At 54.9% G+C, this 13462-nt stretch overlaps 4 protein-coding genes across 4 annotated transcripts; 1 reads left to right on the top strand and 3 right to left on the bottom strand.

Moving 5' to 3' along the window:
• The first annotated feature begins 414 nt into the window (after positions 1-414).
• CDEST_12348 (Putative zn(2)Cys(6) fungal-type DNA-binding domain, fungal transcription factor) lies at positions 415-4131 on the top strand. The gene is made up of 3 exons (XM_062928504.1): positions 415-2653; positions 2719-3618; positions 3693-4131. Exons 1-3 carry the CDS (start codon positions 1958-1960, stop codon positions 3771-3773), a joined length of 1677 nt encoding a protein of 558 aa, XP_062784555.1. The 5' UTR covers positions 415-1957; the 3' UTR covers positions 3774-4131.
• A 440-nt stretch (positions 4132-4571) lies between these two features.
• CDEST_12347 (Putative anaphase-promoting complex, subunit CDC26) lies at positions 4572-5746 on the bottom strand. The gene has a single exon (XM_062928503.1). It carries the CDS (start codon positions 5131-5133, stop codon positions 4588-4590), a length of 546 nt encoding a protein of 181 aa, XP_062784554.1. The 5' UTR covers positions 5134-5746; the 3' UTR covers positions 4572-4587.
• Positions 5747-6107: 361 nt separating this feature from the next.
• Positions 6108-8760, bottom strand: CDEST_12346 (uncharacterized protein). The gene has a single exon (XM_062928502.1). It carries the CDS (start codon positions 8377-8379, stop codon positions 6184-6186), a length of 2196 nt encoding a protein of 731 aa, XP_062784553.1. The 5' UTR covers positions 8380-8760; the 3' UTR covers positions 6108-6183.
• A 2967-nt stretch (positions 8761-11727) lies between these two features.
• On the bottom strand, positions 11728-12722 carry CDEST_12345 (uncharacterized protein). Its single transcript, XM_062928501.1, has one exon. It carries the CDS (start codon positions 12578-12580, stop codon positions 12236-12238), a length of 345 nt encoding a protein of 114 aa, XP_062784552.1. The 5' UTR covers positions 12581-12722; the 3' UTR covers positions 11728-12235.
• Positions 12723-13462: the final 740 nt, after the last annotated feature.

Genomic DNA, 13462 nt, shown 5'->3' with positions numbered 1-13462 from the left:
CCCGTAATATCTGGTAGTACTTCGTAGGCTGACGCTGGTAGTGGGGCGTGCCTCCTAACTACGGTCGTCAACGAGGACCAGACAACATTCTGTTGCTTTCGTGCATTCAAAAACTGTTGTGTGTAGCTAATTCGTAAGAGCGAGGGGTTGCCTTGCAATACTGTTTGGCTCATGTCATAATTAGTAGGATACAGAGTAGACAAACGCCGGGTTTGATGAAGTCGAAGTTAAGCTTGCTTCCGTGCGGATAATGTTGAACACGAGTGGGCCCAATGGCGATCAGTACCGTATATCGTACACAGGTCCACTCTAAACAAGCGGACAGGTGGATGGTGAGATGAGTAAGCAAGAACCCCACTTCCTACATTCGCAATTCACATCCGTGACACTGTCCAAAGCACAACACTCGATAAATTACTAGCCCAAAGCATGACAACGCCGAAACGCTCCTAACATTTCACCTCTAACCATGCGTTGCGACGCAAAACACGGTTCTGTATGCTCAACAGACCTAGGCACGCTAGGCTGTCATGTGGCTGTGTACTGTGAGAACGACTCTCACGATCTGATTCCTCGACTGAGAAGGGAAACAATGGGATGAAACGGTTTTAACGGCCGTGATGACGTACGAAAAGAGCTGATCTATGCCATACAGTGTCTCATGTGTGCGGGCAAGCACCCAGCACTACATGTGTAGCAACTGACCGTTGGGAGCTGGCAAACCAGCAAACGCCGTCTCCCTCCAAGGAATGTGACTTAATCGCAACGACCTTGCTGGCTGACGGAGAGTGCATCATTGTGCGCCTGCTTACTTCTTTCATGAACCCTTAAAGAGAGCAACCTGCAAATCAGATTCGAGCCCTGCTGGCATAGCCTCCTGTTCAGCAACGGGACTATGAACGATGCGACAGACTCCATGTTGGCGATCTACTGTTTGTTTACCTTATGTTTCTCTCCCTTTATCGTCCCCCAGGCCTGGAGCCGAAAGCAGAACCGAAAAACAGGTATCGAAGTCTGCCGATTCTGCAGAACAGTGCGCGCTGACATGATCTAACGGCATGTACCTTGTGGCCAGACTGGCGACTCTTCGATTTCAACTAACCGCCTGTGTTCGGTTGCGGCTGTTGTAAAGAGCCGGGGCTGTTTGATTTGTAGACTTTTGGTGGACGGCCGACGAAGCCTCGAAGGGGCCCGTGGCACAAGGCCACCACCACCACAGAACGCACATACACATACCTGTACATACGGCTGACACCTGTCCGAGTCGGGTTACCATTTGACGATCGGCTAGTTGAAGAGCCGGGTTGTTCCCTCCAGAGTTTTAGCCAGGATTCTACCTGTTGCCTTCCTCCCCCACCCCCGTGGAATTTGTTTGCCATCTCAAACGATATGCGCACGAGCCGAGAGGATCACCACCCTTGATCACCACGGCCGGCGGGATGTCACGGTTCAGCGGCGCATGAAACAAACCTTCGGAAATACCAGACTGCATGGGCTACATACTGCCCAATGATAAGGCCATCTGAGATAGTCACTAATCAACAGCAAGATCCCTTATGGTTATTCGAGCCCCTCCTATTTGCTCACACAGCGTCTCACGGTAGTTGCGACAGAGTTCTTCACAGGCGTCCCATCTGTGACGCGACCCTCTCGTTCTCGTGCGATCGCCGAGCTATGGAGCTTGTCAACTCAGCCCAGGCGTCGGTTTCCCGCCACAACGCATGTGGTTCATCGCTATGACTCGGAAGTCTGGCCCCCTCCATCCTGTTTGGTTCCTCGGCCGCCGTCTCTGGGTGGACTAGGTGGGACTCTATGGACAGCCTCGGAACCCAACGCTTGCGCTGTAAATGCTTCTGAAAAAGAGCCCGGTCCCTCCCACCTTTCCGGAGCCTCCTGTTGCGTTCCATTCCATGGTTCTGCTCCACGACATCATCGGCCCCTTACCCTCACAGCAACCATGGTGAACACAGGGAAGCCATCGGGTGGCTGTAAGTTGTGCAGGGCACGAAGAATCAAGTGCGACGAGGGCAAGCCGTTCTGCATGCGATGCAGGAAGTCGCGGCGGCAGTGTCCTGGTTACCGCGATCCGTTCGAGGCCAACATACGTGACGAAACGGAGGCCACCATCAAGAGATTCAAGAAGTCCAGGGGAGAAGACGACTCGGAGGACGAAGGCAAGGATATCGTGCCGATTTGCAACAAGCAATGCTTGAAGACCGTTGCCGGCCCGAAGTACAAAACGCTCGACTACTCGAACCCCGCTGCCTTCCCCTATCATGACGATGATGATACCACCGACGAGGATAAAGACATCCCCGCGTCCATGTTCGACTCGCTAGACGAACAGGCCTCCTGTTACTTCCTGTCCGAGTTCATTATTGTTCCTTGTACGCCGGCGGCCCGGGGTTACTACCGGTTCCTCCCTCGTTTTTTGAGCGGACCAAAGGTCTCCAAGTGTCTCTCCCAAGCTTACAAGGCCGTCTCGCTCGCAGCCCTGGCAAGTCGCCGTTCTGTCGACGCCGGTGCCGCCTTGTTCCACGCCCAAGGGCACTACGTCCGGGCTGTCCGGGCCGTCAACAAAGCGATCATGGACCCTCAGGAGGTGCTGAACGACCAGACTCTCGGGGCGGTGCTGATGCTAGCGTTCTACGAGGTAGTTTGTCCAATGGATTCTGTTCCTGTAAATCTCGGCTAACACCAAAAAAAAACAACCCCCAGATGTTGACGTCGTCCCGAGATTCCATTACCGAATACATAAACCACATGAAAGGCGCTGCCATCATGGTCAAGCTCAGGGGCCAAAACGGACTCGAGACGCCCGAAGGCGAGGAAATGTTTGCGATAACCCGAAACCAGTGCCTCTCCATCCACTGCCTTCCCAACTCCCCCGAGGTGTCCGAGTTCACCTGGCTTCTACACCACGAGTGCCGCGGCCGGATGCAGCACGCGATAGCCAGTATGGATATCCAGAGCAGCCAGATCAGGCAGGACGTCGATCGCCTTCTTGGAGCCGGGGACCGCAAGCCCGAAACAACCCAGAAGGTTCTCAACGCTCTCAGGCGCGCCCAGGCCCTGGAGGCCAAGTTTCGCAGGCTCAACAACGACCCCAGCCCGCAGTGGAAGGTCGACACGATTGAGCTGATTCCCGAGCTGTCCGAAGAGGAGCTCGACACGGCGGAGAGCTTTACCGGCCCCGTGTACGGGTTCTTCAATCTTCCCCTGGCCATCCTCCACGTTGCCACCTGGTGCTGCCATCTCATGCTCACGACCACGATCCTCCGGTGTATGGCCTGGCTCGTGTCGCCCAACGACTACCGCCTCGACGAGGAATACGAGGAGCTCAAGCGCTCGGCCCAACTGCGCATCCAGGACACTATCGCGTCGACGCCCTACTTCTGCAAGTGGAACGGCTATGGCGTCGTCGTCGCACAGTTTCCGGTCGGCACCACCAGGCCCGACGATCCTCTGAAGGGTGCCGCCGGCTTGATGATCCTGTGCCCGTTAGTCACTGCGTGCAGCAGCGATTTCGCGACCCACCAGCAAAGACGCTTCCTGAGAGGCCGCCTCAAGTACCTGGCCGAGGTGGCCGGCATCAAGCAGGCCAATGTTTTCTACAACGTCAGTGCCCGGATACAGCTTACCCCCCTCCCAAATCCGACCCTTGACTTGTGGAGACGCTGACACTGGTCTAGATGAAAGACGTATTGTCCCCGTCTCGGGAGATTGAACGAGATCGCATGCAGGATGCCAGCTCGCCAACATATCCCTTCTGATCGAAGCTGCGAACTCTTCGTGCGTTCGCATTTCTTTGGGGCTCAGACAACAGCGGATGGTTGATCACCCCTCCCCTCTCTTATACTATACTTTGGTTTTTATCCTCTCGAGTCATACATTTCTCAGCGTCTAGCGATCTCCACGCTTTCTGGTTTGCATGCATAGAACTGCCGTGACTTCTGTGTACGAACTACCGACATGGATGCAGGATTTAGTGTGGCGCGTATACCGAGAGACGTTCTATGGAGGCCCCCCCCCCCCGTCTCCCGCGTGATGCCACGGGCCCAGCGAGCCATGTCGGTCGTTACTTTTGGACAAGCAGGTGCCTCATCACAACGAAGTGCTTGTTTATACGCCTATTTCTCTTTCTTTCGGGGGGGGGGGGGGGGGGGGGCTTGGCTTGCGGTTGCGGTTGGGTTTGCTTGTTGATATCTTCTGGCAAAGTTAGTTGGCCGAGCGAGAAAATAAATGTCATTTAGACGATTCGGGCACGACGTTAAGACCGACATGGGTCTGGAGGGTGCGAGTACTTGGCCCCTGTTCAGGATGACTGAGGTCCCTCGGGAAAATACAGACGACTGGTTTGGTTGAGGGCCAAACCCGACACGGGAGGAGAAGAGACTCGGTTAAGCGTGGTCCAACGTAGCTAACAAGAATGAGATGTAAAAACCCAGCCGAAGAAGGATTCCGAGATCCCATGTGACCCCCGGGCGGAAGAGCAACCCAAGAGCCGGAATTCTATTTTGGTCAAGGTACTCAATTCCCCCCTAAAGAAAAAAAAAGTAAAGAAAAAAAAACCAGCATCTGAGATCTTCACCTCCCGCGTCGCCCGACGCCAATCCTCTCCTCCCTCGTCCGCCCTCCTCGTCCGCCGTCACCCGGCGTGGGCGTCGTCTGCAGACCGCCGATTCTCCCGTGCTGCTGCTGCCCCCTCTGCGCCCTCATCATCTCTTGCTGCCGCCTCAGCAGGTCGTACTCATCCAGGCTCTCGTCCTCGTCATCGCCCTCGGCGGTGAGCATGCTCTCGTCTTCGAGCTGCTGCTGCTGCTGCTGCTGCTGCTGCTGCTGCTGGTGTTGCTGAAGCCTCTGCATCTGTTGAAGCTGCGCCTGTGTGTACCGTTGCTGCTGCTGATGAAGCGGTTGTGGCGAAGAGAAGGGTTGCTGTTGTGATTGGGGTTGCTGCCGGAGGATCCGCTGCTGCTGCTGAGCGGCGAGGGCGGCTTGTTGCTGTTGCTGCTGCTGCTGGGCCTGCACGAGGACCTGACGCTCACGTAGCATGGACTCACGCGCGCGGCGGTCCTCGTAAGCGGCGATGTCCTCGGCCGTGATGCCGAGAGTTGTCGCGGGGCGACGGAGCATGATTTCGAGAGGGCGTGTGGAGAAGGGCGAAGGATGAACCTCGATGGGGGTTGCCTAGAGTATGCGTCGTCGATCAAGACGGTGAGTCGAGTTCGGGCAGGGATGAGTTTTGGGCGGCCTGATGAGACAGAGTGGGATGGGGGGTGATGAGGGTTGAAACGAGGTGAGGAGGCGAGGCTCGATGAGTGAGCGAGTTGCAACCTGGATAAGAGGGCCCCGCTTCTCTTTCGCCCGGGCTGAAGGCAACAAGATGAAAAGAATCAAGGCTGAGTGAGGGTGATGAGACGATATCCCTCAGGGGGCAGTCCGTTTGGGGGCGATGGCAAAAGGCGCGATGCTCGCTCGCGTAATGAAGTGTTGGTGTCGTTGCCCTAGCGCGGCACAGCAGCTGAAGACAGAAAAAAATGAAGGCAGTCGCAGGAACCGGCACGAATCGCTGCGGTGTGATGCGAGTAGGGTTTTCGTCAAGGAAATGGGTGGCTATGTTGATTGATATCTGGAAGATCGCGAGGGGGCGGAGCTGAACTTCGGTCGGGACGGTTCCTGTCGAGTTGTTGGTTCATGTGCCTGGGTTAGGTACCTACCTACCTACCTACCTTACTTCAGGTAGTCTCCGCAAGAAAAGATATGAGAAAAACAGAAAAAGAAATAAAACCATTCCGCACATGGATGGTGCATGTGGGTCTTGCCGGGGCGATCCGTGACGGGGTTCATTGTGTTGGGGGGGGGGGCGGCCGGCTGGCGGGGCGTTGAACGACCATGTGAGTTGGGGGGCGGCGGCCACACCATACGGGAAGTCAGTCAGCCCTAGCCGATGCAACGGATGCATAGTGATCCCACCGTCCACATCGAGGTTGCAGTTGGGCATGGTCAACAAGAATATGCTTTATGGCATTGCTGCTGTTGACTCGACGTTCAAATACCCATGGGCTTTGAACATCATTAGCTGCTAACATCATCATTTCATTCTATTCACTCGATATAGCTATACTGTTGACCCATGACCCAAGTGCATACCCGATTGTGAAAGCACCCCACTCCCCTGTCAGCTCAGTGTACCCCCGCAGCGTAGACATTTTCCGCCTCCCACTTCAGAAAGTCCCCGAGGTCGTGTCCCAGATTATATCCCATTGGCACCACCTCGGGCTCGCCATCGGAGCCCCTCATCATGACGAGGTCCATCATCGGGCTGGGGGGCAGGCTCTCGACGCTCTCGCGGTTGTACCGCTTGGGATGCCCCTCCATTGTCCACCGCCGGATGCCGCACCCCGTCGTCAGGAACTTGGATGCGTTGACGGTGCCCTCGTTCCAGAACCCTGTGGGATGTTCGGCCCCTACAGGAATGGGAAGATCACTGTCCACCGGGGCCCTAATATACGGCTTGAGGGGGTAATATAAGGGAGTGGCGGGATAATTCTCCGGTAGGTGTTTCGGTTTGTCGCCGGTGGCGACGATACCGTGACTGTCAAAGCCGAAGCCTTCGAACCAGGCGGCCAGATCGTCAATCTCTTCGGCCTCTGATAGCTGCGAGAAGTCCGTGGTGTCCGAGAATAGATCCCCCGCACCGCCGAGGATGGCCATCTGGAAGGCGGTCCAGTCAAGTGTGTCGTCGGGATCGAACTTCAATCCCTTGACGACTTTCGACTTGTCAAAGCGGACCGGCCCATGTCGGAAGGTGGGTTGGCTAAAAGTGTAGTTTGTGGACTGGAAAAAGATGAAATCCTCGTCGTCCACAGGTGTGAAGCATCGTCCCGCCGTTCCGTTGCTTCTGCGAGTCGGGGTTCCCTCGGTTTCTGGTGTCGTGACGACGACTTCAGGTATTGTCGGCAAAAGAGGTGCTTGGGGACGGACCAGAAACCTTGCCGGGTTTTTCGCCGGCGGAGGTGGCACGTTGACCTCCCCGTTTACCGAGGGGTCCTCGGCTTCGTACTCTTCCTTTGTAACTGGCTTTTTCCTCCGAGGTGACTTCTCCTTAAAGAAGCATTCCGATCGCACCGTCGGGTCCACCGTGTTGGGTGGCGCCACCTTGTCAGCAGACGACGCCGCCGTCTGGACCCCCGCCGCTCCTATCCGAGAGGGGAGGTCTTGGAGGTGGAATGGCTCCACCGGTGTCTCGCTACCGTCGGTGCTAATGGTCCTGAGAGTGTCGCTCGACCGGCGTGGCTGCGCCTGAGACTCTCTCTCAGTTCGTAACGCATGGAGACGATCCGGCGTCAGAAGCTCTTCAACTTCCACTCTGCGGAAGAATTGCCCGCTAATGATATCGGCAACGTCCTCCCCCAGTTGCCAACGGGTAGCCTTCTTCGCCCTTGTCCTAAACCTCTGAGATTTCTTTGACTTCCTTCTTGGCTTGGATGCTGGCGACATTGGAGCGCCGAATACCGGAGGAGGAAGCGCCGGGGTGCTGTTCCGAATCTGCAGCCTTATGAGAGGAAGGCTTGGCGAGTTCGACTGAAGCGGAGTAGGAGCTGAAGATGTGGACGAGCGACCGGCATTGGAAGGCGAAGGGAAGATCGATACGGCCATCTTGGCCTCTTCGATGGCTGTCCGTACAGCTTTGAACGCGTCGTCCGTCTCTTGCATGAGCTGTTGGAAGTCAAGTGACCAGCGGCCTAGGTCGTCTTCTTCTTTTCCCCCTGTTCTCTCTTCTTCCTCGCCCTCTTCGTCTCCTTCCTCAGACGATGGTGGAGGGGTTGAACTGTTTCTGAGCGCGGGGTGACGCGACAAGTCTATCTCACCAGCTTCAAAAGCTTTGATCTCAGCCTCTGTCGAGCTAGACGTAGACATATCATCACCTGGCAGCGGCAGAGGAGAGACGTAAAGACGTCTGCGTTCTGCAAGACGTTTTGGCGCCAAAGATCGAGAGAGTCTCCCATGTGTTTGAGTGGGACAAATGGCGCCATCGTTGTTGGCGGCCGAGGCTGTGTCTGTATGACACTTGCAACTACACAAAGAACTTGAGGATGAATGCGGTGATCCCTGGGGGCAGAAAGACCCCTCGACCTGGGCCCTATTGATGCTTTGTGATCTTCGTACGAGGGCCTCCTCCCTCGAAGGTCTCCTTGGTGTAGGATTGGATGGGCGTCTGACCGGCGTCCAAGACTTGGATGTGTGCTGCTTCCGTCGGGGTTTGAAAAGAAAAAGGTCATCCCTCCCGGTAGAGTCTCCCGAGCGACGGCGCTCTCCGGTAGTCTGTGATCGGCGAGGGGAGATAAGCTTCCGTATGCTGAAGCCCGACCGAGACATCCTGTTAAAGAGTTGGGCGTACAGTTGGGACCACGCGAAGTCAAGGAAGGTGTCATGTACGGACCAACAAGGCTGATACAAGAGATATATGGGGATACGATAGGGAGGCGGGACCTCTTGGAGTCCGTAACGAATGGAAAGATTGAGAGGGAGAAGCACAACCGGGTAGGACAACACGCGAACAAAAGGCAAGGGGAAGAAATGGGTGCCATCTGGGATGCTGGCCAAAGTTCGAGGGTTGGCCGTATGTATGTTGTTCTGGGGCTGCTTGTGGCACAAATAAAAGCAAGCGGGTTGGGGCCATCTTGGACCAGCTGATAGTGGTGTCCGTAGGAGATACAGTTCCTAGCGAGATGGTTTGGGGGTGTTGGTCAGGGAGACCATCGGCTTGGATGGGCAGATCCGGCCACCCATTAACAATCGCTGATGGAGGGTGGTCATGGAAGCCGTCGCGTGTGTCTGCTGGTGCGGTGCGGTGCGGTGCGATGGGGTGCGGTTCTGTGCGGTTCTGTGTATATAAATTGCGGCGGTGCAAAAAGCCAACCGAATCCCTGCTGGTCGTGCAGGCAAACAAGCTACTGCGTGAGGGCGGAGGCCATAGAGTCATATCTCGTCAGTCCGGCTTGAGGGTGGTCAACTGCCTAGTTTTGTCGTTCTGGTATATGCTCATTGGCTACCCTCAGCAGTTGCTATTACTGGCTTCCTGTGCGATTCGAACGGCCCCTTTCTTTCGCCGAAGAGGGGGCGGGAGACATCTTTGGGGTGGTTTTGGGGTGGGCAGCCCCTAAGGGGAGGGTGACATTGCATGCGTTCATCGCCCGCCATGCCCCATATGGGATACGATTGTTACGATCAGATTAAATCCACACTTTTTCTTCGATGATGTTTGGAGCCCCCCGTCGGTTTGATTGCCCTCGCTGATGTTTCCTTCCGGTTCCATAGGGTCTTGTGCATTCAGCCTTATGAATTGATGGACGCCGTAACTGTCCAGGCAACATGGGATACGACGGCCGGCGTGGATGATGGATTCTGACAGAATTCGCTTCATCCGACTATTGGAGCTGGACGTTGCACCTCACGGGAGACCGTCGGCCAGCCACAGACGCGAGCGAGATGCGACTCGATAGTAGTCGTTGTGCGACGACGCAGGCGGCGACGTGCAGAGGCGCGCGACCAGTTGGATTCAACCCGGCCCGTCTCGCTGGCATCGAACTCGCCAGCCACGGGCGCGGACTTGCGAGAGTGTCGGGGAGGGGCGGTCCATGTTGGGTCACAACATTTCGCCCGGCAGAGAATGCCCAAAACAAGACAGCTCCAAAAAGGTCACGAAACCAGGAAGCACCCTTGAACTGTCCGACATTGGTCGACGATGCTGCCGATGCTGAGAATGATTGCCCGCCGCCGGTGTGCACAAAGACCAGTGACGGACTCGTCTTCGAGATAGGGCTCCTAATTACCGAATTTCACTCTCAACAAGCGGTCAGCACTTGTTCGACCTCTGTTGAGACAACAGAAGCCTATTCAAGTCAGTCGATGGGGGTTTCCTGTGTCCTCCTGGTTGATGCAGGCAAGGGAGCCCTCGGGAGCAAGCTGCAGGGGATGGTTCAATGCCTGATTTGGGCCTTGGTGAAAGAGCCTTAGGGTCCAAACGAAAAGCTAGACGGGAGATAGACCCAGGCGGGCGCATCTCGAGCATCCGGCACTATCCGGACCCATCACTCCTGGGAAGCGATGCAGAGCTTCTAGTACCGAACGAGGGGTAGGAAGCGAGCCAACTTTGTTGCGATACGCCCCGGGAGCAGAGAACCGGACAACCGGCCACGTCCTCCTGCGTGTTGCCGCCGGCACACATGTACTAGAATTGTGGAGAGCGGTGCTTGTTTCATTTACCGTACTCGAAGCATGAATGGAAGGCAGAGACTTTACCTACGGCCAGGTTGACCAGTGACGAGGGGGATGGCCGGAAGACTGCATCCTCTCCCCCGCCGGCCGTAAAACGGCTGGGCAGAAGATCGCCCGATGACGTTCATAATCTGCAGTGGGTCGTCGGCTGTTGTTCGTATCCAAGACTGTCGGTAAGTTATTGGTGGTGTGGTGTTGTTAAAGAAGAAGCAATGTGTGTTCGTGTTCGATGTGTGCCCCGGATGTGTGCTCAGGAAGTTGTTACAAAGTTGAATGTGGCTAAGTTTCGGGGCTGATGAGGATAAGTTGAGCCCGACCACCCAGCGGCCCGCCGATTGCTAGCTGCTGACTTGCCCCCACAGTTGCCCGCCAGTTGACACTCCCAGGCTGGCTCAGCTCTGCCAGGCTCAGCGACTCGGTCAGCATGCATGGACCTTGCATGAACAGCGACTTTCCATTCTTGCTCGTACTGGCACGTGGGGTTGGGCTGAAGGGGGCTGAGAGGCATGATGGCATCGATTATTGGCGTTGAACCGTCATTGGAATTAATTACACCTCTCAACACAGTATCCGCACAAGGCATCTACCTCCTCAACCTAGAAAACCTCTATGTGCACTTAACCTTGGGTGGGTACTCGACCATTCGTGAATCAGGCAGGCGATCCCATTTACTCTTCAACTAATCAACCAGTCACTGCAACATGTTTGAACAAAGGGCCGGTTAAACAGTTTGCTCGTTTCTTTATCTCATCTCAACCTCTTCCTTCCTTCCAAAGAGCAAAAAACGCCATGTATCGAACTCATGTCTTTCCTCCCTATCTGAACCTTTTCTCTCCCTCGCTGATCTTCGTCAGACTGTCCCTATTAGCGCTAAACTTGCTCAGTAAACACTCTCATTCAGACACACCAAAGCACCTTGGCCGTATCTCAATTTCTCTAATTTTCTATTAACTGGGACTGGTTTCCTAGGACAGCCTTCCAACGCTGGTCGTTCTATTTTGGACCTCGCGAATGCCACCTTAGCCCTGTCGCCGCACTAAATCCCTGACTGTCTCCTGCAACAGCGTTACATCAACATTGCCCCAATGGTCTTGCGGTTCTCATCCACTGTTCTTTCAGGCCGGTGCATCCGGCTTGTCAGTATGGAGTCTCGGTCTGTACGCACATGAAAGCACAATCTTTCGTAGCCAAATCCGACATCAATGTTTACCGCACCCCTGGACATTAGAGTGCGTGCCGAGGGAGGCTCACGATAAGCCGTCGTCATACTGCACCTGCCACTCTTGGCAACTATCTCGGTATACCTCATTCATAATCGATGCTGGTCAGCCAGTCGTGCATCAATGGTATCTTGGACCAAGTATGGAACTGTTAAGCCATTGGTATTGGGGTTGATATTAGTTCGATTAGCTTAGGCTGTAGGGCCTAATTTTGCTATTGTGCCTAGTGTAAAAAAGGTTGCGCTCCCAAAATCCATCCTTTGACATTTGTACCAACCAAATGACTCATAACCACGCCTTAACTGGCGGATATAATGGTTTTTTTCGTGAAGAAAGAGATACCGCCCCTCGAAGATCCATTCCTGGGAAGTCCTTCCTCGCCCGGTTTCTTGCCAAATGTCAAGCTATGTGGGCGAACAGGCGCTGATATGACAGCATCTGAGGTGTGCCGACGTCCCCCATCGGCGATGGTGCTGTGCTGAGGTCTCGTCTACTTGTGTGGAAGTTCGAATATTCCGAGCTCGAAGGGACAAGCGTAGTGGTTGTCAATGGCGGGGTGGTATTGTCGTAGTTGTTTCGACGGGCTCTGTTTGGTCTTCGTGGACTGAGGGGTGGTTGTTGGCCCTGAACGGAGCCAATTGATGAGAGCGAATTTTCCGGGTTTCGATGAAGTTTCTGGGGGAGGGGAGTTTCTCTCTTTATTTTGCCGCTTCGTTACAGAGACCCGAGAACCTTCACAGGATCTCACCGTTCTTGCGAATTTCTTTGGAAGTCGCCGTCTTCATGAAAGACTTGGCCGCGTGCTGCGGCACGTATGCGGGCCTTTTTGGCTGCTCAGCCATGAGGTGCTCTTGCTCCTCTACTGTGCCCATCGACATCAGGGAAGCCAAGGAGCCATTCCGGCTGCTGGGGCCTGACCGCGAGGACATAGAAAATGAAGAGGCTCGGGATGATGATGTCGAAGAAGAAGAGGTTGACGAGCGGCGAGGCTTAAAAGCGTCGAGCCACGAGCCGACGTGCTTCTTGGACCACATTGGGAAGGAGTAATCGACGATTCCGAAAGATCCAGGAGTGTTCATTGAATGGAGGAGGAAGTCAAAAAGCTTCCTTAGTGCTGTTTTATGTTGCGTGCTTTGTGTGATGAGAGCGTTGGGTCGCCGAGAACAGGAATGGGAAGGGATAGACCACGAGGTTTTAAGGGAAAGGAAGCAAAGAGAAACAATCGTTGGCTTTTGGGATGGTTTATAGGTAAGAGAAAGAAGACCACGCGAGTTTGTAGTAGTCTGTTGATGGACACGAGATCGGAGCCAAGATGCTGGGATTTTGGGAGGCGTTCAGAAACCAAGGTGGTTTAATTGTGACATGGAAAGATTGAGTTCGAGCTATAAAATCTACAAACCAGAGAATAACAAAGTTGAGTTTAGTTTAGTTCGGTGGCGGTTCGCGATAATACGTCGGCAAGAGCCAGAGTCTTCCGCAAACAGACGACTGATACATCATTCTCAGCGGGGGGTCCAACTGCCAGAGGCGTGATGGGGAGGTGACTGTCAGTACAGTCTAGCAAGAAGACAAAGATTCCAGCCGATGTAGCTTCGCAATCTCTTCGCGTTCTCTCTTCTCGACCGAGACATCAACAAGTCCGTTCGAACGCCTCGGCAACACCTTTGCCGTTTGCGAACAAATTTCTGATCGAGCCTCGCCGCCCCTCCTGTCAGCCCATCCGTGTAAGCACTGGGCCCCACCGACCCGGGAAGAGCGCGGTCCAGTCAGCTCTCTCGGAGGCTTGACCCGATGGCGTTGGAATGTTGTCTTAGGAATGGGCGCTCACTAAACACCAGCCGCCTAGACTCATTTTCCCCCTTCCTCTTCGTCTCGTTGACGGCCACCTCTCATTCTCTGGAGTTTGGGTTGCGGAAGCCTCCGTGCCAGCTCGGGCTCTGCTAAATGTCGAGCCGTCGTTC

Source organism: Colletotrichum destructivum, chromosome 8 (genome assembly GCF_034447905.1).
Source record: "Colletotrichum destructivum chromosome 8, complete sequence".
In the NCBI taxonomy this organism is placed as follows: domain Eukaryota; kingdom Fungi; phylum Ascomycota; class Sordariomycetes; order Glomerellales; family Glomerellaceae; genus Colletotrichum; species Colletotrichum destructivum.
Note: the sequence above shows the minus strand (reverse complement) of the source record. Positions and strands in the feature narration are given on the sequence as shown.

Bases quoted from the DNA above. Each gene is read 5' to 3' on its own strand.
- CDEST_12348 (XM_062928504.1), top strand. From the start codon at position 1,958: ATGGTGAACACAGGGAAGCCATCGGGTGGCTGTAAGTTGTGCAGGGCA. The intron at 2,654-2,718 runs GTAGTTTGTCCA...AACAACCCCCAG, and splicing joins TGATGCTAGCGTTCTACGAG to ATGTTGACGTCGTCCCGAGA. The intron at 3,619-3,692 runs GTCAGTGCCCGG...ACACTGGTCTAG, and splicing joins AGGCCAATGTTTTCTACAAC to ATGAAAGACGTATTGTCCCC.
- CDEST_12347 (XM_062928503.1), bottom strand. From the start codon at position 5,133: ATGCTCCGTCGCCCCGCGACAACTCTCGGCATCACGGCCGAGGACATC.
- CDEST_12346 (XM_062928502.1), bottom strand. From the start codon at position 8,379: ATGTCTCGGTCGGGCTTCAGCATACGGAAGCTTATCTCCCCTCGCCGA.
- CDEST_12345 (XM_062928501.1), bottom strand. From the start codon at position 12,580: ATGAACACTCCTGGATCTTTCGGAATCGTCGATTACTCCTTCCCAATG.